This window comes from Ambystoma mexicanum, chromosome 6p (assembly GCF_040938575.1).
Source record: "Ambystoma mexicanum isolate Mex_15411 chromosome 6p, UKY_AmexF1_1, whole genome shotgun sequence".
NCBI classification, from domain to species: Eukaryota; Metazoa; Chordata; class Amphibia; order Caudata; family Ambystomatidae; genus Ambystoma; species Ambystoma mexicanum.
In genome coordinates, this window is record NC_090935.1 from 1,455,997,275 (window position 1) to 1,456,023,249 (window position 25,975).

A 25,975-nucleotide genomic window follows, 5' to 3' on the forward strand; every position below is an offset into this window, starting at 1 on the left:
ACAAAATGATGTGTCCATGAGACAGATGAAGCGATTTAAAAAATAAATAAAAAGGACATTATTTATTTGTGCTAATGTTGCAATACTGGCTCTTTTTAAAATTTCACAAATTGGAGGTCGATGGGGGATCTATTTAACAGAAGGATTGGGTGGAAGCCCTGATATTTTCTAGAGAGGTGGCAATATCCTCTAGGCTCCGTCTGGTGCAGCTAAAAATACTACATAGCATCTACTATCCCAGATCCTTGCTGTTCCGATGGGTTGTATTGATGGCCCCCGATTGCCTGAGATTTGAAATACGGGAGGCCACTTTTATCCACGTTCTATGGGAATGTCCACAGGTTAGCTGCTTTTGGACGGCATGTTGCAACAAGTTATCTCGGACATTTGGCATGGAGATACCCTTGCACCCTAAGCTATTACTTTTGGGGATTTGGGGTGAAAACTCATATAACCTATATGAAAAACTGTCCACAGCGATTGGACTGGTAAAATGAAATATTGCCAGGAAATGGCAGGCCCTAGAACGCCTGCAGTGCAGACCATGGGTGGCGGACATAAACATTTGTGTGGCCATGGAGCGTTGAATATATACTGCACGAGGGTGCCCAGAAAAGGCAGATAAGATTTGGGTTTCTGGGTAGAGGGAGATTAGATGCCTGGGGATGGGGGGTTGGGAGACGAGAGTGTGGTGTCACTGCTACAACAGACCGGGGGGCACAGGATTGGCTGTAAACCATTGTGACGATTTGATTTATTGTGACCAATCTCTTTTTATTTCTGTTTGTTTGGTTATGAAGGCAATAGAATTGTCTAATGGAAAAAAAAGAATGTTGCACTTCTCTTACTAAGCAAAGCACCTCATCAAAATGTGAACTAACCATATGAATTATTTTCGTGAAGGTTATTATTCCAAGATCATGCACCCCTATTGTACTCTTTCGAATTACTCTATACTTGTAGAGGAAAGGAACATATAGCACCAATAAGGGTTTCTTGCTGCTGTGCATAAAATCAAAGTTCATTTTGGGAACATAAGAATTACTACATATCTTTAATTTTGACAGATGTTTGTGATGATCAGATGTTTAAAGCACATAATGCAGATTGAACTTGGCGCTCAATTGGTTTTTCACAACAATCAACCTAACATTAAGGTGTTTGTAACCACAAAACCATAAATATTTATTTGATGGCACCAAAATGTAGATGTGGTAATAAGTGTGCCATCTGTCACTTGGTTGGGGTAAAGAACCACTGTTTATTGCCTCCATTTTCTATTTATTTTTATTTATTATTTATCTGCTCTGCACTTTCCACTCTTCCCCCTTCCATGCACTTTTTCCCTTTCCCTTTTCCCTTTCCCATGCACTTGCACGTTTTCAATGTCACTCGGCCTAGTAAGATCGTTTTTGTTTTGTGTTCTCCCCTGTTCCTCTCCCTTGCCTAGTCGTGCTCTGAAACACTTTTGTACGAGCACGATACAAATAAAATATCATATCATATCATAATGGGTTGCCTCTCATTTCTGGAGATAATGGGCCTCCTTACAAGTTTGGGGGTGCAGTAAAAAAGTGTGGCTGCAACATAATTTCTGCCATTTTTTACTGCATTGCCAAATTATGAGTTTGTCCTTTAAGTGTAGGATTTACCTCCAGTGTTATGCTGGAGGTAAATCCTACACTTTAAGGCCAAAAATCGACGGAATTACTGCGGTGGTAATTCCGCCAAAATTCCCATGGCTTCCAATGGACTCCAAAAATGGGAATAAACACTGCCTTGCCAATATTCGGAATCCCGTGGTAAATCGACAGCACTGAATGGTTGTAACTGTGATCGATTTTGGCAGTAATTCAGCAATTTACTTCGGAATTACCGCAAAACTCATATTGGGGTCCAATGGTTCCTCTCCCACATGAGGAGAGTCTTGCTGGGTTTGTGCAACAGTGCCTCAATGCTTCTGGGTTGTATGTGCGCTTTACAAATGAAATAAATTACATTTGGGTGTCATTTTGTACATTCCCAGTCTCCAAGGAACAGACAAACTTAGAAGATTGGGTGTATAGATATAATTACTATCTGCAATACTTTTACCAACATGGAACTAAAAGGATCAATCTTGTCCTTCAACGCCTGTATTTGGAGGGGTTTTCTGCCCAGTTATGAGTGTGTCCACATTGTCAATGTAGTTATTTCCTAACAAATCTTTTTTTGCAGTGCCTTGACTGGACAAAATAATCGTAAATGCAGAATTGTGTTCGTCTTTTGTAATGTTACAAAGTATTTCAACTTCTTTAGTTAAATTGTTGTCACTTGTGTGACGAGTCCTTGGAATTCATCTCCTCTCCCCAAGGGCAGCTAACCTCTTTGAGACTAGGGAGGTGAGCCTGCTATGCTTAACACCCCTTAGGGGACAGGGCAAGCAGGATCCCACTGAGGGTGAACCCTCTTCCCCCTTAGAGGATAGGCATCCCTATATAGGATTCTATATATAATGTTCCAATGTCCCAAGAAACGGCCAGTTTTATTGTTTATATGGAAGTTAACGTTTGTGATAGCAGGCATTTTTATACACGAATGGCGAGTGTGGTTTCTGACTCCACATCTAAAGAACAGACACACCCCCTTGTTGTGGGAAAAATAAAGCTCCAATCAGATTTTGAGGAAGGAGAGAGCCACCCACGGAGCAGTTGAGGGCAGGAAACCTCCTCCTGGGAGGTGTGGCAGGAGATAGGAAGCAATCGCCCAGCGTGCCGAACCCAGGTGCAGACATGCCTGTGGAACGCATGGCAGCTCAGCCAGGAGACAGACCAGAAAGGGCCGGTCACGAAGAACCTTGAGAGGAAGAGCGCACCCGAGCAGGAACAAATAGCTGCTACAAGAAACTGACACAGGACCCCTGCAGAATGGCAGTTGGAAAGGAACTAAGGCTCCAAACACGTAACCTGTGAAAGGAAGTCAGGAAAAGAGAAGCCAGGTTGCACTCCTGGATGACCCACCTGAACGAGCACCGCTCAGAAACGGAAGGTATGCAATTGCTCAATGTAACCGGGTGGTGGGCAGAAAGGCCCCAAGGCGGGGCGAGGGACAGACCTCGAGGGTGGTGGAAGAAGGTAGACCCTCCTCATCCCACAAGGCAGGGCAGAAGCGGCCAGATCCCCCCTTTCTTGACCTCCCCCGCCCCCAAGGCTGGGCAGAAGAATCCAGACCCCCAAGGCGGACAAACGCAGCCAAACACCAGGGTGGGGCGAAGAAAGTGAGACCCCAGGGAGGGGTAAAAACTACAATATACATATGTGGAGAGAGTACAATAGAGGGAGATTCCCCACCCAAGATTCCTGGGTGGGGAATCCTGGGAAAAGACCTGGTGGGGACGTCTGTGCCGGGGAACCACCCAAAGACTGAATGCAGACCTGAGACTGAGACAGTGTCTGTGAATCACAAGGAAAAGAGACTAACCGGAGATTAAGAGTCAATCCCAAAAACTGAAGGCTCTATCAGTGAAATTTGGTGTTCTAACTGGAACTTTGCAGCGGGGCAAGGAGCCCTTGGGTCAGGAACCAGCCACCATTCTTATGTTGGGCAAAAACCATTATTGTACCTTTTTGTTAAACGTTTGGTTAATTTCTTTGTAACAAGTGGTAGGGACAGAGGTTGGACCAGGATAGGTTTTTGGAAGGTGGACTTGAGTTAATTTGTAAAACATCCTCACAAGCACTCTAAGACTTCTTTTCTTTAGATTGGGGTCAAGGGATATGGGGACAGCTTGGGTTTTGGGAGGTTTAAAATAAAGAAAACTTTAAACCAAGATGCCATCTTGTCCGACTCCTGATTCAGACTTAACACACCTGATCATTCAGTGCACTGTCCAGGTAAAATAAAACCAGTGCAATGAGGTGTGATGTTTTGGAACACTTTGCACTTTTCTCCTCTTTGGGATTGAAACCGATTATGATGAGCTTATTAAAATCATTTGCAACAAATTTGATAAGAAGGAACCATTTTGTAAGCTCACCTATCTTTGTGGCTGGTCTCTGTAATTTGACATCCCACCAAGTTACACCTGCAGATGGAGTCTGTTTTTTGTTTTTGATACTACAGCCCAAAGGCATCTAAGCATACTATGAGGCAATCATAGAATGAGGTGGAAAGACGATGGAAGCATTCCAAGGAAGATTGGAATAGTAACCTTTGAATGTTTTCCAAATGGAAAAAGCTCCTTGATGCAGCGAATATTGTAGGGTATCGCGTTCCAATGCCTTACAGCCAGGACCATCCAAAGACACACGTGCGTTTGATCCTGAGAATTTGGAGAGCATTTAGATGATTTGATCTTAATGGACAATCCGAGAAATGCTTTTTTTAGGAAGTGTTTTAATGTACAATGGACAGTTTCCATATAAAGCATTGTGGGTAAGGATGAGCAGTTTAAAAATTATTCTTGATTTAACCGGGAGTCATTGTAGCTTCCTCAGTATTGGGGTATTTGTTAGAATGTGAGCCATGGTGTTCTGTAATATTTGAAGATGTTTAACAGCATACTTGCGGGAGCCTGCACATAGCACATTGCTTCTAGGGTATTTGTTGGAATGTGAGCCATGGTGTTCTGTAATATATGAAGATGTTTAACTGCATACTTGCGGGAGCCTGCACATCGTGTTATCATCCATCTTCAAGCCAATAAGGGCTCTTATGAATGCAGCACAGTGAGACCCTGAAAGTAGGGGATGTAATTATCTCAACAGCATTGGAAAGTAGTTGGCAGAAATTATAATGAGTTAATTCGGGGTTGCAGAAAGAGTGGAGCCACAGATGACTCCTAGGGTTTTCCCATTTTGTTGGATAGTGCTAGAGTATCCTGAGAGAGAGAGATTTCTGGTTATTTGAAGGGAGCTGAGTTCAGAGATTTTGAGGTGGACGCAAGCAAAAGCAAAACTGTTTTGTCATGGTTTAACTGCAACCAATTGTAATTTGTATTTGCGTAATATTGGATTGCTGATCTTTGCCAAGCTCAAATTATATATTGACATAATTCAGCAAAACATCTCCTAAGCGTATAAGAAGTTTGAGGAAAAAATTAAGTTTTAAATAACTATTTAACTATTTAATGTTAGTGGCAACATACATTAGCCTTGAGGCACACTGCAGGTTACAACTTTACTTTGCCTATGCTGACTCTAGAAGTTCAGTTAGAAAGAAACGAAGCAATCCAAGAGACTGTGTTATCCGATTTTCCTGCTACCTCATTTAGTAATTGAAGGGTATGATCTAAGGTATCGGTTTCAGAGCGGTCCAGAAGTATACGACCAATGTTTCCTCCTTCAGTGATTAGGTGGACAATTATTTGTCAATTCCATGCCTCTCAGTGGTCGGAATCCAGATTTATGATCGACCAGTAAGACATGATGCTCTAGGAACTGGAGTTGTTATGAAGCTGCTTCACCTAGAACCTTAGTGATTCGATGGTAACTGGAGCAGGCCTTTGGATCAAGAGTGTGCGTGTGTTTTTAAAAAAAAAAAAAAAATTATATGAGGGGTAGCCCATGGTTGTTTTAAATCATTTGGTACTAAACAGTGCTTTAAAAGAATGTATAAGAGCTGTGATAGTGGGATTTGGAATGTCTTCACATTCTTTATTAATTGTAGAAGGACAGGGATCATTCAGACAATTTGTAAGATTTAAACTATATATATTTGATAGTCTGCTGGTGGCAAGAGGTAGAAAAATCAAATCGAGGGTGAATAAGTGAAGATAATTGAGTTATCGTTTGAATGGCGCTCTACCACTTAGTTACGATCATTGAGCATAAACACAATTTTCTCACGAAAATAAGATTGGATGGAATTGCACCACTTGGCTGAGTTTATTCAAGCAGTGTACGGTATAGAATAACTTCCTTTTACTTTTCTGTTTTAGGCAACATGTGTTCAAGTTTTCCTATGTGCGATTTGCACTTATGTGGCAAATGTCCTAAATTTAAACAAGTGTAAAACATTTGGGGGTTAAATGTTGGCTTTGTGATTCCATCCCCTGGTGTTTAGACTAAAAACACAACAGAACCCTCTGGGTGTTTCGGCATGCTTCCCGCATTTCTCTTCATGATAAAGCCAATGTCAACTCTATGTACTGAAAAATCAGTTCAATATTAACAGAATTTTTCTTTTAATAACAGGTCCGCTTATTGCCTCCTCTGTCTTCTCAATAAAACCTAACGAAAAGGAAGATTTGGATCCTGTGGACCACCACAACGCTCAGAAAAGACACAGTGTCGACCATTCTCCAGGTGAGAAGGGCTTCAGTGCTTTCGTAAGGTTGCCATGCCTGAACAATATCTCCCCCACCCATGACATGCTCATGCAATGACTACAACTATGATAAATGAAAAAGCCTCTTTTTAGCAAGCAGTTATAGACCATTCAGTTTGTATTTCTTCATAACACATTCACCCTTCAATCGCTCAGAAACTGATAGTCACTTATACACAATGCATGCACACTGTGTACCTTTAGAAGAGGCATTTTTAAGGGCGGACTGGAACTATCGCCCTCTCATTCTGCATACACAGCTTTCAAGTGTTGTCTCCGAGTTAGTCCCATTGGATTCAGAGGAGGCGCCATTTAAATAAAAGATTAGCAAACACACCCAGTAATGCACAGGTATTCTTTCATTTCCCTTTTGCTCCCAGTTAAAGTTTGGTGAGGAAAGGTTACTGTATGGTGCCATGCCATCTTGTTGTGGCATTATTTGTCATTCTCCCTTATTGCAGTATTTTAAAAATAAGGTATGGGTTATGGAGGGCTCCCACTAGAAAAAAAAAGAGACTGGCCAACATGCCTGAAGAGGGCAGGGAACAAAGGGGAAATCGAGTACATAGGCAGCCTGCGAAAAGAGTTCAGCAGGAAGATGACCGCAATCTCGACTGCATAGGTTTCCTCCGGATTCCAAGATGGTGGCCTGGAAGTGTATGACCCTGGCCCAAGGAACTGTGCGCTCATGGCTGACAGGTAGAAGTTCCTTAGCTGCATTCTATTTTGGGGTTGGACCAAACTGCATAAACCAATCTTGTGACCTGATCCTGGAGTCCGCACAGATGCCCCCATTCCGCAATTAATTAAACTGATTGCCCACGTTTCAGAGCATGAAAAGGGGCCCTACTCCTGGGTTAGTTGGGTTGAGTGGGGAAGCTCAGAGAGTGAGGCAGAATAAGGGATTGGGCAAAGGGCAGGGAGAATAATGTGTACAAAGATGGCAAAGACAGAAGGACTGAGGAAGGCAAGGAGCATGGAAGCATTGGGAGGAATGCAGAAGGCAAGGAAAAAGGGAACCATATGGAGGAAGGAGGCAAGCGGGGAACCACCAAATAGGAGGGAGGATCCAAGAAAGGGAGGTGTTGGACTAGGGAGAGATCAGAAGAAGGAAGGGTTCTATGTGAAAATGTAGTCATGTAAAAAAGGAGTTGACCAAAAGCTGTTTAAAAGAGAATGCAGTCATTGAATACAAGTAATGCAAATTGTGAAAATGTTGCCAGTAATAAGGTCGTCTGAAAGCCATTTAAAAGTACAGAAAGGTACAAGGCGGTGACCCAAACCTCTAACAAAATCTCCTCAATCAGCTTAACTCCAGTTCTAAACTTTACCCTAACTCTAAAAACAACCCTTATTTTACACTGAACCTTTACCTAACACTAACCCTTCAGTGCGCTAAAACATTTTATTTGCATGCCACTCAATACAAAACACCAAATAAATAGAAGATGACCAGTGAGCCTAACTCCATCACCAGCTCACCAAAAATATCAAAGCCTTACTCTAACTGCAACTTTAACACTTGCCTTTCGCCGGTACGATAACTTGGCGGGTTCAGAGCTTGCTGCTGTACTGTGTGTGATCTGTTAGTGGCAGGTTCAAATCCTGCCAAAATCAACTTTCTTTCATCCTTGCAAGGTCAACACAATTGAGTAGCAATTTCAATTAGGTAATAATAATTGAATATCAAATGTTGCATGTAAAGCACTTTGAATAAAAGCGCTATATAATGACAAGTAATAATCTTAATGCTTACTCTACCCTAACTCCTAGGTTTCTCCTATCCCCTATTCTATGCTAACTACTGTGTCCCTATCTTAAACACTTATCCAAACCATTACTCTTTTAGCCCTAGCCTTACCATAACCCCTACTTAAAACCCTTAGGCGCATCTTTCCATATCTCTCTTTTCCCAACAGACTCTCTGCGGTCCATTCAATCGTTATATCAAGACTCGACTACGCAAACCCCCTATACCTCGGTGTCCACGCGTACCAACTGAATAAACTCCAAAGGGCACAAAACGCTGCAGCCAAAATGCTACTTGCGCTCGGCCCAAGAGACCACATCTCCCCAGCCCTTAAGACGTTTCACTGGCTTCCAGTAGCCCGAAGGGTGACTTTCAAATCCTTATGCATCTCCCATCGAGCACTGCATAAAACCGGACCTCAATATCTTCAAGACAAGCTAAAACCCTATCAACCCCCCACACAGCCTTAAGATCAAGCTCAGCCGGCCTACTAATCATACCTAAGACAAACTCAGTCAGGTTGGGCGGATCATCTTTCTCAGCCTTGGCCCCCACCCTGTGGAACTCGCTCCCATCCCATATCCACCTAACCGAGGATTTAACGTCCTTCCACAAACTGCTGGAAACCTGGCTTTTCCTCTAAAAACCGACCGGTAGCAAACCAACCCGAACAGACTAACAGCATCTCAATGACATCTAGCCAACAAACTACCAGATGCGAGAAATTGACAGCTAATAACCCCGAATATAAACTAGAAGGACAAACAGAATTTAACGAGTACAATAGATCAAAACAGTGAAGTGAATAATAAGAATAAATCATAGGGAAACAATAAAGAGATGTAAACTACTGAAAATGAACATAATGCATGAGGAGCAAACATAGTGAATGGCGTGAATGAAATAGAATGGACGAAGCGTGTGCAAGAATGAATGAATGAATGAATGAGTGGAAGAACAGATGACTATATAGATTGAATGGGTATGAGTAGATCGGATGAGTGTATAGAATGGATAAACATGTTAAGCGGTTGCGTGTGTAGAGCGGACCAGCGTGTGGCGCGGACGAGTGCGTAAATGCAGAGAAGCGAATAGAACGCATGAGTGCGTAGAGCAGATGAATGTACAGAACGGATGAGCGTAAACCAGATGAGTGTGTAGAGCGGATGAGTATGTAAACCAGATGAGTGTGGAATGAGTGTGGATAGCAAATGAGTACGGAAGTGAGGAGTGTGGTAGGTCGCTGGAGCAGATGAATGTGCATAGAGCGGACGAGTGTGGGGAGCAGATGAGTGCGGAGGGATGACAAATTGAATGCGTGGAAAGCACGAGTGCATAGTGCGGATGAGTACATAGAACAGATGAGTACGGGAAGCGGATGTGCGAGGCGAACGGATGAGCGAGGCGAGCCGACGAGTGCGAGGAGCAGTTGAGTTGAATGTGTGGAAAGCACGAGTGCGTAGAGGCGGATGAGTGCGTAGAGGCGGATGAGTGCGTAGAGGCTGATGAGTGCGTAGAGGGGATGAGGGCGTGGAGTAAATAGAGCAGCTTTGAGCGCGAGTGGCGGACAGGAGTGCAAGTGGCTGAAAGGAGTACATGCATGAGCCTGACAGGAATGCATGAATGAGGCGGACAGAAGTGCATACATGGGACTGTCAGGAGTATTAGGGCGGACTGGACCACGCGGGTCGGACTGGAATGCATGAGTGCATGAGGAGTGTGTGGAGAAGACTCGAGTACATGGAATGAATAAGAGTGCATGGAACGGACTGGAGCGCATTGAACTGTGTGATGTGCATAGTATGGTTTGGAATGCAGGGAACTTTTGAAAGAGCATATAACCCCATCATATCACATCACCGCGCTTACTCTCCTCTTTACACCACCACTCGACTAGAACACAGAGCTACCGTGACACCATTTGGTATAACTGTCCTCATACCAACATCCGCCGCTCACTACCCATCATTCTAAGTGATCACTGCTGGTTACACACCCCCCAGCCAGGCATTCTCATCAGGCCTAACGCAGCCACATTCAGTCTGGATAAATCCTGCCACAACGAACACATACTCCTGATCTCTCAACCACCACACCTACCGCTACAAAGCAGCTATTACACGAATACCGCACCAGCTGCACATATACCCGGTGCTCACATGCACCTTTAACTCTCTACTGACCTGAACTTCGGTTACCAAGGGCGTTCAACCTACCAGTGCCTTCAGACCATACCAATGGTATATAAGGCGCTATATAAATGCAAAATAACATTACATAACTTAAACTGACACACAATCTACCCCACTAACCAAACCCCTGAGACCCAACCTACCCTATACACTAACTAAATCCCAACATCACCAGTCCTCCCACAACTATCCTTAACCTACCCTTAAGCTAATCCTAACCAAAATATTTAATCTTAACACTAACCCCTATCCTGCATTTACGGTTACTTTTCAGCTGCATTTTTTGACCACTATTTGCTTGCTGACTTTTTCACTGCAGATGCATTTTCACCACAATTAGTTTGACTACTTTTTTGTTGGAAATATTTTCACTGGATACCGGAGGAAGAAGAGAAGCTGGCTGGAGGGAGGAGAAGCAGAAGAGAGGGCGTGTTATGAGAAGGACCAACCAAAGGATGAGCAGTCTAAAGGTTGAAGACTGAGCCAGTGGGACCATATGGATTGGGGGTCAGATTACCAGGGCTGTGACATTTGAAAACATACAGCGCAGAGGCCGACAATTGTTAGGGGTCAACCCTTAGCACACCTGAACAATGCCAAGTGGGAGATTGACTGGGAACAGAAATCTGACAGTGGTGGGATCGGCAAGCCCACCAAGGAAACTAAAGAACATTTTCCATCAAAGAAGGAAGCAAGAACCCAAAGGCACAGGCGAACTGAATACTGGATCTGGTGGAATCCAGCAACATGAATAAAGAAAACATGCCTAGCAGTTGAGAGGCAGTGACTGCTAACCTGGAAGCTCCCTTGGCGAGGTACCTGAAACCAGTCAGTGGTGTTGCATTTGAGTCTGGCAGTGAGAGACTAGGTAGAAGACTCAAACCTGAATCTAAGCAAGAATGCATGAATGAAGAGATTGGCAGGGAGGCTACAATAACTCAAGAAGTCTTTAAATTAAGCCATGAATGATGGGGAAGAAATAGATTGTCAACCAAGGAGGATCAGTTATGGTCCAGTTGGGCAAGCCTTTTCCGAGAAACTTGAAGAGTATTAATGGCTATAGGATTGATACCCATGGACGAGGACATGACTGTTGAGAATAAAGGCCCTTGAACTGAAGGCCTAAGAATCTCAGCATGTTTGTTGTGACCCAGGGTTTTAGGATAACGGACCCAAGGAATTAGGAAGGACCTGGTTCTTGTATTATGGAGAGGTCGTCCTGAACTAGAACTAGTGTTGATCTTAACAAACCCTTTTTGAACTTTAGTCTTAGGCTGATGACCCAGCAGGCACTGGCCCTGAGCCTTATGGACATTCCATATACTTATCATTTGTACTGTCTTCTATGTGCTTACAGACATGTATCATTCTTTGGGGGTTCTTCACTTTCGCTTTTACCCTGATCTAAACAGCAGAATGGAAGTTTGTTTCATTATCTCATATCTGTTCATCTAGTTCTCAGATGACCCCCGCACTGTGGTTGCTTCCTATGTGAAGAATCCTATGGATCCCTCACTGAAACCCTACCCAAAGTCTCCTCCTCGGTGACCAGGGAAAGGCAGACGCTTCCTGATCATGACCTTGGGGTGGTGTACTGCGGGAGAATCATCTTGGAGGAGACGGGGCCCAGGGCGGTGAAGAGATCCCATGGGATGAGACAGTATTTGTCCTCTGAAAGGAAACGCCTTTCTGGATTGTCAAAACAGGTAATGGCATATTGCCATTATATTGTCCGTGACCCACATATAAGATCTGTGACCCGGGGTACAAAATCTGAGCAAGCCTTGTTAACAGAAAGATTCTTTGAGAATAAACACCCTCTTTACCCGCTATGGTATGATGTAAAAGGATCTAGAGAAAATGCTTGAGCCAAAAGAAGGCATCATGAAGCAAGACACAGGGGGTCATTACGAGTTTGGAGGCAGCTATGGCCGTAATAGCGCCAAGGCTGACTCCAAACCTGGGTCCGGGTCCGGTCTGGTTGAATGGGGACTTACCGGGACATTCCGACCTGTGCGGACCCGGTAAGTCCCCATTCAGCCAACCATTCCCCATTCCCATTTGAGCCCCCATAGGGCTAAATGGGAATTGGGAAGGCGCTAATTACTGGCCCGCAAATAGCGGGCCTGTTATTAGCACTCTGGTCCCTTAGCGGGACCCACAAAGGACGTGTGGTCAGACCACACGTCCTTTGCGGTTCCCGCTAAGGGAACTCGGAATTGGGCGGTAAGGGTTTAACGGCACCGGTCTCCTTACCGGTGACCGTTAACCCTTACCGCCCAACTCGGAATGAGGGCCACAGACAGCAGATTGAAATGTCTACTCAATGCCAATTTATTTAACTTAAAAGGTAGGATAGAGTAAGGCCTAACCTGCCCTGTGCTAAGGTGGGATTTCCCTACCTAAGGAAAACTAAGGATATTCTGTGTCAGGATGTCCAATTTAAGTCTCTGTCTGTATCCAAAACCTATACTTGCCCCCTCAACTAACTGTGTAGGGATGTCAGTAGGGATGCTAGTCTCAAAAGAATAGTGATCAAAAGAAAGTTCAGAGCTTCTTCCCAATCTTAGCTTAGAATCTGCTTCCCCTTCCCCAAGTTCGAAATAGTTCTCAAAGTATTGTATTTCCATCAGTGGCCACCAAGGGGCGCATGAAGGAAGCATAATCCTTCTATCCGGCTAAGCCTGTGGGATGAAAAGGGGATCGGAGTACCTCCTTACCCCCCACCCTGAAGGCGAAAACCGAGGTGCCCATCGGGACAAGAAGGTGCAGGGCACTCCCGTTCCAACGCTGGGCTAAATCCGAGCCCGAGCGGCCGAGAAAAAAATGCATGAACAGCTGAGGTGGGAAGGCCGAGGATCCCCGGCCTGCGGCAGTGGACTACAAGAGTGCAGGAGAGAGAGGGACCGCCACCCCCCCACACCCTCACACACCCACCACACTGCCCCTGGTCCACCAGCCTGGCAAGGTGGTGGGTGCCAATAAGAAGCGGCAGCGGCCTGACGTCACAACTGCCACTGCAGTACCTGGAGAGGCCCAGCCCTGGAGGGAAGCAGAGAACCAGAGGAGGAACCCGGGCCTGAAGGCCCCGAGTATAGAGGGACGGCATCCAGCTGGGCGGCAGCACACAGCGCGGTGAGACACAGACCAGGGAGTGAATGACTGTGGAGACCCCGCATGTGGAAGGGCTCATAGTGGAAACACCGGGGGGCACCCAGACTGGGCCCCTTAGCCCTCAGTGGGATCCCCATTGCGGGAGGAGTGAGGAGTAGCCTGGAGGAAAGGACCCACTGTTTGTGACTGGCAATCAGCCCTCCCCCCCCAGGAGAACGGCAGCTGCCCCACCTGTGTGGTGCTAGAGAAGAGGAGCAGGCGGCACCTGAGGCCAGCAGGAAAGGAAGTGCAACCACCCCAGAACTTTGGGTTCCAAACCTGGGAGCAGACGGTGCCACACCACAGGGAGGAGGGGGGCCGTCCCACATCACCAGAGTTGAAGACTGTGGAAGAGGCACGAGGAGCGAGCCAGCGGCAGGGAGTAAGGTGCTTTGCAGTCTTGGTGGGCCAGCACAGGAGGAGGCCAGAGTGGGTCATAAACTGAAGGGCCTGGGACTCATTGGAGAGGTCTAGGAGTGGACTGTACTCTGGGGACGCCCTGGGCCTGGACATGGACCCAAGCGTTAGACTGCTGGGCTGGGCCGGGGCGAGGTGAGAGCAGAAGCATTGAGGCCAGGCCAACCCCTGCCAGGGAGACGGGAGTGGTGACTGGAGCGACAATCTTGGACCTGACACTAGGAGCATTGGGATACCCTGGCAGGAAGAGAGCAAGCGGAAGCGGGCCCGCCCCCTCCCCTGTCATGGCCACGGGCCGCAGAACACAAAAACCACACATCTAGTGACAGGGGATAATGGGTCACTTGACTCACTTATGTCCCTTTTGGGCTCATAAACACAGGGACCATGGCTGGACTTTGGCACCAGGCTCATATAGAGATGTGAGCAGGAACACTTTATTTCAGTGCAGGAGTGCTTTTATTTACTTCAGTGCACACTTTATTTCAGTGCAGGAGTGCTCTTATTTTACAAGAGCATCCCCCATGTGCTGACTCATCGGGCGTGGCTGCCTAGGCCTGGTCTTCAGGTGCTGACTCATCGGGTGTGGCAGGGCGTGGCAGCAGGCAGGCCAAAGCTACTGGGCGTGGCCGGGAACAAGACTATATAAACTCGCCTATCCCTCAACGTGACGCTCACCGCCGCCTGGACCATCTACTTAACTCGTGATCCTGCAACAACAGCACCCGTACCTGGACCCTGGTTCGCATCTCACGGCAATGCTCCATCTTCTTGGTAGATCCTGAATCGACGCCGTAGCGCCTGCACTCTCTGTCCCACGAAGCTGAAGTCCTGAAACGAGAACCCAAGACAAGACAAGGTGGGAACTCCCGAATACACCCAACTGTAACGCTCACCTGACTCCCACAGAGGCGCTGGCCTGGTTTGCGCTGCTGTGACCTCTTCTAAGGTGATGCGCAGGGTTCGGAAGACGGACTGGACCGGGCCCCCAAATCTGGCGTGTCTGGCTCGCAGAAGTATCCTTCTGTAGGCGAAAATAGGGGATTAACTGTCTGCGGGGTAATGCAATCAGCCTCCCACTTTCCCCTCTCACCCTCCTCGAAACCCTTCTGTGATTCCTCGTAGCGTCTCACCTTGGGGTCTGGAAGGACGAGCTCTCCATCCTGCTTCTAATGCAGGGGCGTGTTGGTATCCAGTTACTTCACTGGATTTTCGGATTGGTGAGAACAAAACTTGCTTGGCTTCCAGGTACGTTTTTTGATAAGAGGTTCCCCTTGTGTCCATGCATTAATGTATTAATGCTAGTGTCTTTTTCCCCATAGGGGCCGGGGTACGGAATGCCGGGGAACAGGCACCGACCCGAGATGAGAGGTGAAATCCTTGTAGAAATCAGGTAAATCTTTAATGAGCGTTTTTTGGTAATGTCTTTTCATTCGCTCATTAACGCTGATGTCTCTTTTTCCCCTTAGGGGCCGGGGACCGGAAATGCCAGGATGCGGCGCGGACCCGAAATGAAGAGGGAATGAATCAACAGGTAAGTCTTAACATGGAGATTTAGCTTTCCTTATTCCCTTCTCTCTCTCACCTTTTGTTCTGGTCTTTTTCTCCCTAGGCGCTGGGGCGTGACTGCGAATCCGGATGATCGCTGCTGAACATGGAGGCGCCCTGTAAAGGTGAGTGGAATGCGGCGCTGCAGCGATCGACGCGATGAGCTTTTAAATAAGTCTTCCTTTTCAGGATTGTCGGCGAGATGTCTCCGGGATGCAAATTGAGCAGGTAAGGACTTTTCCTTCTTCTGTTCTCTTCTTCTCTTCCTTTGCAGGTGATCCAGGATGCTGGCAGGCGTGGCAGAAGTCAGAATGCAGGAGCAGACACGGTGAGCGTCCAGCTGCTAGATGCAGAACAACGCGAAGCACGTGTGGCTGTTCGGGTGGGGTTTAAATAGCCTTGGAAGAAGTTCCAGGTATGTATCCTTCCTCCAATCAGGTATGTATCCTTCCCCGACCACGCCCGTATGGTAAATTAGTCCCACAGGTAAAGTAGTTCCTTTCAGGCCTCAAGGAGGCCGGGATCCTGCAGCATGGTCTGCATCAGGTAAGTGCACCCAAGCACTTCCATAATGAGCCTGGCGCCTATGGCACCAGGACACTGTCCAAAGGGCCCCTATATGGGGTTGCTGGGTCCTTCCTTGGGGACTGGATGTCCGCCTTCGGGGACGCAGGGCTTGAACTGGCTCCCCGGGAGCGGGCATAATGACACCAACCCAGGGTCTTGTCGCATTTAAAACCCAATGCGTACCCTAAGGCATCATTTAAAGGCTACTTACCAGCTCCATCTCAGCCCCGCTCCTCCGTACCACCGGCTCCGCTTCTTCTACCGCAGCTACCGCCGGCACCGCTACACCACCTGCAAGGGGAGAGCAAAGAAAAGAGACATTACATACAAAGGACAGAGAACGAACTTTACAAATACAATTACAACAGTCGGAAGACAAGCGGGCAAATGGAAACAAAGGAAACACTTACCTACAAGAGAAGTGGACTAGTCGCAGCTGGCCTGGACTTCCACGACAAGGGACCAGTGAAGGAACTCGGTTCCCTTCAACAAGCGCCCCTGCCAGAAGCAGCAGGACAGAGAGCTCATCATCTTTCAGCAGGTGAGCCTCTAGAGTAGTGAAACCCCAGGGAAGCCACATCCAGGGAGAAGAGGTCTGGAAAAGGGGTCAGGGACCACAGGCTGCATACTCATACGACCCCGCCCCTTATATTCACGCAAGAACCCCACTGCTCATCACCGCAGTTCCCCACACAGATGCAGAGGGAGGAACAGACAAGAGGAGTTTCATCCCTCGGAGGGCTGCAACCGTGCCCCAACGCCTCTGCAGAGACCAGGTGACCGTAACAGAACGCAAAGCCTCCGACAAATCTCTGCCTGGGTGTTATGGAAACTTCAGAAACGGACCAGTTGGCCCAGTTACTGGGAGAGTTACAGGCTGAAGTTCATGCCTCAAGACAGGAAACCAGTGCCTTAAGGAGGGACCTCCTTATGAATCAAGAACGCACGGATGATTAAGCAAGGCAGATGCTCCAAGCACAGGCTGGCCAAGCCGAATAACCGGGGCTGGCCCACCCTATTCCGCCACCACAGTCAATGCCAACGCGCGTACAGGTGGTTCTTCCAGGGGCGGTTCCCTTAGCTCCGCCCGAACGCTTCACTGGTGATCCAAATAAGTACGCTGTATTCATGAATCAATGCCGCCTTCATTTCCTGTGCAGGCCTGGGGCCTTCCCTACGATCAATCTTGGGTGGCATTTGTACGTTCATATTTGGGAGGAAATGCGGCGGACTAGTTTATACCCTTGGTAACTCAAGATGACCCATTGCTTGGGGACTTTGGGAGTTTTCAGCAAGAAATTGAGAAACTATTTGCACGGCATGCCCAAGGTCAGGCTCTGGACAACGAATTGTCACTCTGGCAGGGTAACCAAGATTTGTTAACCTACATCGCCTGCTTCAACCGTCTTATAGTCCAAACAAATTGGTCAGAGGGAAAAAGAACTACACTCTTTCACCGTGGATTACCAAGGGAGCTTAAGGACGTTCTAGCCCAAGTAATAAATCTCCCAGAGGGGTGTGCTGAATATATTGACCTAAAAGAATCAGAAAATGGATAGAGCCAGAGCTCAAGGGCAGTCGGTCTATGTGCGACCCTGTGAGAATCAGGCCAAGCCGCATGAACACTCAGAACCAATGCAGATCGGAGGCTTGCGGAGCCCTCTCACCAAGGCGGAAAGAGAAAAAAGAAGACGGCAATAGCTCTGCTTGTATTGTGGCAAAGCAGGATACTTTCTCTGAGAATGTCCAGTGAAACCACCCAGGAGAACAGTCTGAGTAACTGACAAGAGTGAAAAAGAAGAACTGGATTCTGGAATCTCCAACGCCCGGCAAGAGTAGCGGTCCACTTGTCGAGCGGTGAAAAGGAACCAATACAGACCTCGCACCTAGTCATCCCGGTGCTCTTAGTAGACCAGAAATCCCCATCAAAAATGCATGCTTTAGAAGCATATATTGACAGTGGAGCTGTGGGGAATTACATTGACCAAGATTTGGCTATCCAGATCTTCCTCTCCGACAGAAGCAGAGATCGGAAAATGTTACAGCGGTGGATGGATCTCAGTTATCATCTGGCCCAGTGATGCATTATACCGAAAAAGTTACGCTTCTGGGTCAGGGAGGTCACCAAGAGGACATCACATTCAATCTCATTGGCGCTCCTCAGTTCCAAATGATCTTAGGGATGCCTTGGCTGGAAACCCATAATCCCAAGATCGACTGGTGTAAAAGAGTTCTGACTTTTCCCCCCAGACTGTGCCAACACCTGTTTCAACAAAGAATGCTTAGTGAAAGATCACACTAAACCAAGTTCAAAGAAAGGAATCATATTAGGTCTCACCAGTTCTTTACACTCTGAATACCTGGATTACCAAGATGCATTTCAAAAGGAGCTAGCGAATACCTTACCCCCGCACAGAACGTACGACTGCCAAATTGATCTTGTACCCAGAGCCCAGATTCCTTGCAGTCGGATTTACGCGCAAACAGAGCAAGAAAACCAACATTTAAAAACATACTTGGCTAAATACTGATCCAACGGCTTCATTCGCCGTCAAAATCCCCTACTTCCTCAGCCTTATTTTTCGTCCCTAAGAAGGAGGGAGACCTGAGAACTTACATTGACTACAGATCCCTCAATTAGATCATGGTAAAAAACCAGTACCCGTTGCCACTCATTCCAGAACTTCTGGATCAAGTAAAAAACATGCAAATGTATACCAAATTGGATTTACGAGGGGCCCTACCATCTGGTAAGAGTCAAAAAGGGGGATGAGTGGAAGACAGCTTTTCGCACAAAATATGGCCTTTACGAATATCAGGTTATGCCCTTCGGGCTATGTAATGCCCCTGCAACGTTCCAATATTTTATGAACGACGTGCTCCGTGAACTATTGGACGTGTGCGCACTCTTCTATATTGACAACATCCTCATTTACTCAACCACCAAGGAGGATCATGTCAGACATGTCCGGGCTGTTTTAGAAAGACTTCGACAACATCGGCTGTACGCCAAGTTAGAGAAATGCTTGTTTCACGTAACGGAGGTTGAATTCCTCGGGTTTATACTCGCACTGCGAGGGGTACACATGGACACGCACAAAGTAGATGCCATCCTCCAGTGGCCCTCACCAACTTCCACGAAAGGTGTACAAAGTGTGCTCGGGTTTGCCAACTATTATCGTCGGTTCATCCCATGAGTCTCCCAGATTGTTCACCCCATCATATCCCTGCTGCGAAAGAACAAATGATTTCAGTGGACCACAGAAGCAGAAGAAGCCTTCCAGACCCTAAAACGAGCATTCACATGAGGACCCATTTTACGGAACCCCCGACCCGGATTGCCATACGTCATCGAAACCGATGCTTCCAACGTAGCAATGGGAGCGGTTTTGTCTCAGCGAGATCCCGAAACAGGACAATTGCATCCCGTGGCTTTCTGCTCTCGTAAGTTCTCTGCTCCCGAATTGAACTGTGATCACAGATAAAGAACTGTTAGCAATAAAAGCGTCATTCAAGGTATGGAGGCATTACCTTTTTGGAGCCAGGCACATAGTCACCGTCATTACGGACCATCGTAACCTACAATATCTGAAAACCGCAAAAGCACAATCTTCACATCAACTCTGCTGGGCTATCTTTTTTTGCGGAATAGGACTGTCCTTACCTACAGACCCGGAGTACGCAATGGTCCGGTCCAAGCTATACTACCTTATAGACTGGAAAGGTTATGGACCCCAAGATCGGACCTGGGAGCCCAGTGAACATGATTAATCAGGCAGTTTCACCGCAATAACCCCACTAAACCAGGGCCGGGGGGAGGGCCTTGAGAGGGGCCTTGAGGGGGAGTGCTGTCATGGCCACGGGCCCCAGAACACAAAAACCACACAATCTAGTGACAGGGACAATAGGTTACTTGACTCATGTTCCTTTGGGACTCCTAAACACACGGGCCCTGGCTGGACTCACTCAGGCTCTTATAGAGATGTGAGCAGGAACACTTCTTTTTCAAGGGGTTTGTGTCCTCCGACGTATTGCACATTTATGACAGTAATGACCACAGCTGTGCTGCTTTGGCAAACTTTTCGGCGTAGGCGTCCTTCATCGAGGGTCGATGTCACCGGATGTTATATATAGGACGCACGGCGCCCTTAGCCTTAGTTCCGTTTTTTCCGCGAACGTGTTCGCTTCTGAATCTCGGTGCGCTCGGTTCTTCAACTTTGATTGCGAAAATGTCTGTCTTCTTCTACCCCAAAGTCGGGCTTTAAAAAGTGTCGGGACTGCGGTTCCAAAATGTCCATCACAGACCCGCACAACGTCTGCCTCTGGTGCCTCGGCGAAAGCCACGCCACCAACGACTGCGATGATGCCAGTCCCTGAAATCGAAGGCCTTGCGGGAGTGGAAGAAGAAATTAACGGTAGGTAGGTTATCTAAAACCCTAAGTCGAAATCTGCTGGACCTTCGACTGACGACTCGAGGGGCGACTCTCCGCGTCCGCGTAGGGTCAGGGGGTCTCGGTCTCGGAGTGGTTCCCGCCATTCCTTTGCCTCTTCTAGGCATTTGCGGAAGCGCCATCACCAGTCGCCTTCCCCGTCCTCGTCGGAGGATTACGCCAGACGGTGGATGACTTGTCCCACCAAGTATTAATCACCGGGCGAATTGGACCCATTCCGCCAGCAGATGATGGCGATTTTCGAATCGCAAGGCACCGATCCGTCTGCGCCTTCGAGAGAAGCCGGCAAGGAACGAGCTAGAGCTGTCACTCGCACACCTTCGGGCTCGGTTGGTCAGCGCGATCATCGGGAGCCGTCGAGGTGCCGATCGGACAAGGTTGCCAGATCCAGGTCCCGGTCCTCGCCGCCCTCGAGACCGTCGGAACCTGTGAGGCCTGCCAAGAAGGCATCGGCGCTGAGGCCGTCGAAGGACACTCTCGGGACTCAGGCCTCAAAGCAGTTGTCGAAGTCATCAGCGCCCCCAGTTGACGCCGATTCCATCGGCGCCCTCAACGCCTTTTGAGGAGAATGTGCCAGAGGTGCCCCGGAGGGCTGTGGAAACTCTGAGGCAGGCTCAGTAAGTCAGTGAGGCCTGTTTTTGAGCCCTTCCCTGTTCCTCCACCCAGGATGGATTTATTCCAACCTTTTGGATTACATTTCAGAGATGGAAGAAGGGTCTGATGAGGAGGTGGTGGTGCCTCCTGATGTCCCTGTTGACCTGTTGTCTGGTCACAATCAAATGGAAGACCTCCGTCAGTCCTTACATGACGCCAGTGGTCTTGACACCTCTCCGGAGGTTGAGTTTGGCAGGCCTGAGCCGGGCACGAATGCCGAATCCTCGTATAGGCGTGTCATGTCGAGGGTGACTGAGTACTTGGGGTTGTCTGCTCCATCTGTTGATTTTCTTCAGGATGACCTGATGGATATCCTGGAGCAAGGTCCACCCACTGACCCGGTGTTGGCATTTCATATTGCTTTACAAAGAAGGGTGACGGCGGCTAGGACTGCTCCGGAGAGTCTCCCGGCAGTGAATAAGTCGCTTCTGAAAAAATACCGTCCAGCCAGTGGTGACCCCCTGCTACTTGTCAACGCACCCTACTTCGGAGAGTTTGGTGGTGCAGGCGGCTACGGCCCCAGCAAAGCAGGCTGCATACCCTACCATCCCTCCTGATGGGGACGACAAGCGCTTTCATGGTTGGGCGAAGAAGGTATTTTCTTCTGGGGGGGTATGGCTTTAAAGGCAGCCAACGCCGTTTGTGCCTTGGCAAGATTCACTCACACTCTGTGGAATTGTGCATCTTTGGCGGCTGAGCATATTCTCGAAGAGGAAGAACGGGATGTTTTTCTAGCCCTCGTGCAAGATGGCAAGGATGCCATGTGTGAATCCGTTCAGTCGGGTCTGGACATGGCAGACTGTGTCAGCCGGTTGTTAGGGAGAATTCTCTCTTTAGGCTGAATTTCCTAACCTAGTGAGTCCCCCAGCAGCTTTGCTGGATTTCTGGAGTTTGTTTTTCTCCTGCCAAGAGTGAGACTCTTTTCCTCCCACTCTTGGACATGATTAATGGTATTCCTTTGACTGGTAATGTGTTTTATGGGCTATGGGGTCCTTTACCCATAGGGTCTCATGTGCTTTTCCTATGTGTGTTACACAGCACCCTCCGTGCAGTAACACAGGGGTGTCATAGTGACACCCCACCATAGACTCCATACCCTGGGACTGACTACTGTCTCCCAGGGCATGTAAAGTCACCATTGGCTTTACTAGTCCCAAATTATTAACAGAAACCAGTACAAACCATCATATTGTGGACGTACTGGTCGGGGCAATTCGATTGCCCTGGGGTCTGTTAGTCGAGAGGGCACGTCTCCGTCCCCCCTGATCGAGTTTTGGCTGGTGGCAGTGGAAACTACTTTTTATATTCGACCGCGAATATTTCCCTATGGGATTTTCCCATTGTTCGAGGCTACCAACTTTAATTATTTAATTCTCATAGCCTCGAACATACCGCCAGTTTATTTAATTAATATTAATTCTCCGGTTGGTATTTTTTGCCAAGACTCGATTCTAAAATGGCGTTTGTGTTCTCTTCTGTGACTCCAACCCAAGTCGAGCCCTTTGTTCCACTTTTTTGGTGGGCTTCTCCACAGAAGCCTCCAAAAGTGGTGCCACTCTGTCTGGGTACCACAGGGGGTGTGGGAGGGGGTTTAGGCACCCTGGACCGAGTTACCTTGGTAACTGGTCGCACACTTAACATGTTTGAGTGACCGCTAGGCTGAGTGAATGGGGGTTTTCTGCATAAAAGCAGGGCTTTGGGGACTGGAACTTCAGAAGTCGCCACAGGACCTGAGAATCCGACGAGGGTGAAGCTGAGCCGACCTACCACGATGACATCACCGGTGGAGCCCTGCAGGACCGACTCACCACTTCCCGACAACAGAGAAGATCTCCCGGCTGGAGAGGCTTCTTCCCCTGACTGGTGGGCACAACCAGTTTTCCTTTCTTTCTTCGCACCCCTGCCCGGTTTGTGGTCGAACTGCCCGTGCCAAGCACTCCGGCAGCCAGATAGCCACTCACCACTGAACCGCGAATCACCGGACCGCTCCTTGTACCTGAGAAACTCTGCGGCTGGTTTCTTCCCTGGCAGTGCAACGGACTCCTGTCTTCCTCCACGACGAGATCCTCTCTTCCCCCGGACGAAACACCGACTTGCACCCGCTGCCAGGAACAACTGCCCCCGCTGGAGCATTCTCACCACTTTAAGGTACCATGTCCGCCAGGCCTCCCTTTCTAAAGATTGCTACAAGGTAATAATAACTCCTTAACCTTCTGGACTGGGCTGGCCGCCTTGACCCCCTAACTGGTCCCTTTCTGTGGTCCAACTCCTTTTTGAACCTTTACAAGACCTTTGCGCACTGCAACCGTGTGACCTTGGACACATTTCGTTTGGATCCTCTGAAAGTGGATCCGGCCTCTTGAACTGTAACTTCACGGTTTTACTTTGCCTTCCTCCCTTGTTGTGTTCTTGAAAAAGTGTTGGGATCTGTTTCAATTTGTTCTCTGCTTTTCTCTCCCTTTTTAAAACGAACTATTAGAGTGCCATCTACGTTAAGCTCTCACCGCTGTCTGAAAATAAGTGGGGCTTTACTTAAGACTTGTCTAATATTCTTTCAAGGGAGTGTATATCTTTTAGTGACCGTGTTTTTGAATTGCTTATTATTAGTGCCTGTGTGTTTTTCTAGATGTGGTTTTAAATAAATAATTATATCTCTTTTACACCATGCCCTGGTCAGTGTTTACTTGTTCTATTGTGTGCTCTTGACCTATCATGAATACTCTGTATACTGCCTAACTCTTCGTGAGGGAAGTCTGACTGCTCAGCCACAGCTACCAAGTGAATCTGTGTGGTACAGACTGCTACCAAGTGGGTTTACTGCCAAACACCTGTAGTCTTAAATCTTTTGCAGTGGTCCCAGAGGGAACTGCACAGGTTTCTGCCTAACACCGGTCTATGGTGGCGAGCACCGTTATACGCAGTTTTGTGTGGTTGCGGAAGTCGGGGTTTGCTCCAGATGTGCAATCCCGGCTTCTCAACATGCCCTTTGGTGGCCATCTTTTTGGCAGCAAGGCTGACGAGAGCCTTGAGAGGTTGCAGACCTCCAAAGCTGCAGCAAAGTCGTTGAGCGCTGCAGTACGCCAACCTCCGCCTTTTCGTCCTAGGGGACAGCAATGGAGGGGAGGTTCCTTTCGGTACTACTCTTCCTTTGGTAGATCGAGAGGAGCTGTCAAAGGGGCCACTGTAGGAGTACCAGAGGTGGAAAGCAAGGTACTCGAGGTGCCAAGGCCGCTCGGGCAGTTGCCTCTTTGCCTTCAGGCACTGCCGCATCCGTGTCCGCTCAGTTATGAGGCCATGTCCCATGGATCGCCGGTTGGGGGCAGACTGGCGCAGCATCTTGGAGAATGGCGTGCCATTACTTCAGATGTGTGGGTTGTGGAGATCATAACCCACGGCTACTGTCTCCCCTTTTGGCAGAGGCCTTGCGACAATCCACCGGGGAAGCTCTCTTTGAAGTGTCCGGATCCGCTCCTTGCGCAGGAAATTCTATCTCTGCTGGAGAAAGGAGCCATAGAACTGGTGCCTGTAGCAGAGAGGAACAAGGGATGGTATTCCCCTTATTTTTTGATTCTGAAAAAAGACGGGTGATTGAGACCCACCATGGACTTGCAGGGGCTGAACAAGCTCCTCAGGAAGGACAAGTTCAAGATGTTAACTCTTTCTCAAGTCCTCCAGGCCTTTCAACTGCAAGATTGGTTGGTGTCTCTAGACCCCAAGGATGCTTACTTTCATTTGCCGATTCATGCAAAGCACAGGAAGTACCTTAGGTTCGCGGTTAGCAACTCGCATTTTCAGTTTCGGGTCCTGCCGTACGGATTGACCTCCCCTCCCTCCCCCGAGGTTCTTCACCAAGCTGATGGTGGTGGTGGCAGCGTATCTCAGGAAAGGGGGGATTCACGTCTACTCCTACCTGGACGATTGGTTGATCAGGGCGCGTTCTCCTGAGCAAGCCCTGGATCATCTGTCCGTCACCTGCCACTCCCTTCAAAAGCTGGGCTTCTCCCTCAATTTAAGAAGTCCCATTTGACACCTACCCAGCGGCTCCAGTACATCGGGCAGTGTTCGACACATCCCTGGGGCAGTGTTCGCCTCCCCAGGTGAGGACTCATCACATTCTGCAGACGGTGGACAAGTTTCAACGTGCCCAGAGTCTCCCGGTGTTGGAGTTCTTGAGGTTGCTCAGCCTCATGGCATCCTACATTTTCCTGGTGCCAGAGGCCAGGCTGTGGATGAGATCTCTGCAGTGGGCTCTCAAGATGCAGTGGGTGCAGTTCTCTGGCAGGATGTCGGATCACGTTCATTTTCCGTCCTCGGTCACACAGGATCTTCTGTGGTGGGCCGTCAAAGGAAATCTAATGAAGGGTGCTCCACGTTTTGGCAACCGTGGCCGGAGGTGACAATCGTGATGGATGCATCCCTCACGGGTTGGGCAGCTGACAGCGAGCGACTGTTGGTCTCTGTCGGAGTCCAGACTCCACATCAATCTGTTAGAGCTGCAGGCTGTCAGGCTAGCCCTGAAGGCTTTTCTTCTGTCTGTGTGGGGGAAGAATGTACTGATTATGATGGATGTTGGATAAGATTTCCACAGAGCTGGTAAATCTTCCTTTCCTGGTTCAACTCCAGAACTTTTTGCTTTTCTAGTGGGATATTTTTCATGAATACCTCAGCGAGTAGGAACCTTTTTCCACACTCGCCTCATCTTTAGCTTTATGGGTGTCATTTTTATCATAAAGTTATCATGTCTAACAACTTATTGGCAATAAGTGCCTGTTGTTGCTGGGTTGCCCTCGGGGCTCCCCATTTAACTTTCTTGTGCTAACCTTGAGTGAACTACAGTTCCCAAGGGTAGAAAGGATCTTTGGATCCCTTTTACATTTTATTCTGTGAAACCAGCACACCCCACCTTATGTGGAGTGCTGAAGAGCTACAATGTATCC

General features: G+C 48.0%; 1 protein-coding gene across 4 annotated transcripts in view; it reads left to right on the plus strand.

Annotated features, from left to right (window-relative positions):
- The window catches only part of LOC138510525 (zinc finger protein 813-like), a 304,868-nt gene that overhangs the window by 75,453 nt on the left and 203,440 nt on the right, over positions 1-25,975 (plus strand). For all 4 annotated transcript variants that reach the window (XM_069626241.1, XM_069626242.1, XM_069626243.1 and 1 more), the window contains exon 3: positions 6,174-6,284. In XM_069626241.1, the coding sequence (XP_069482342.1) occupies positions 6,174-6,284 (111 nt within the window). The remainder of the gene's footprint in view (positions 1-6,173; positions 6,285-25,975) is intronic.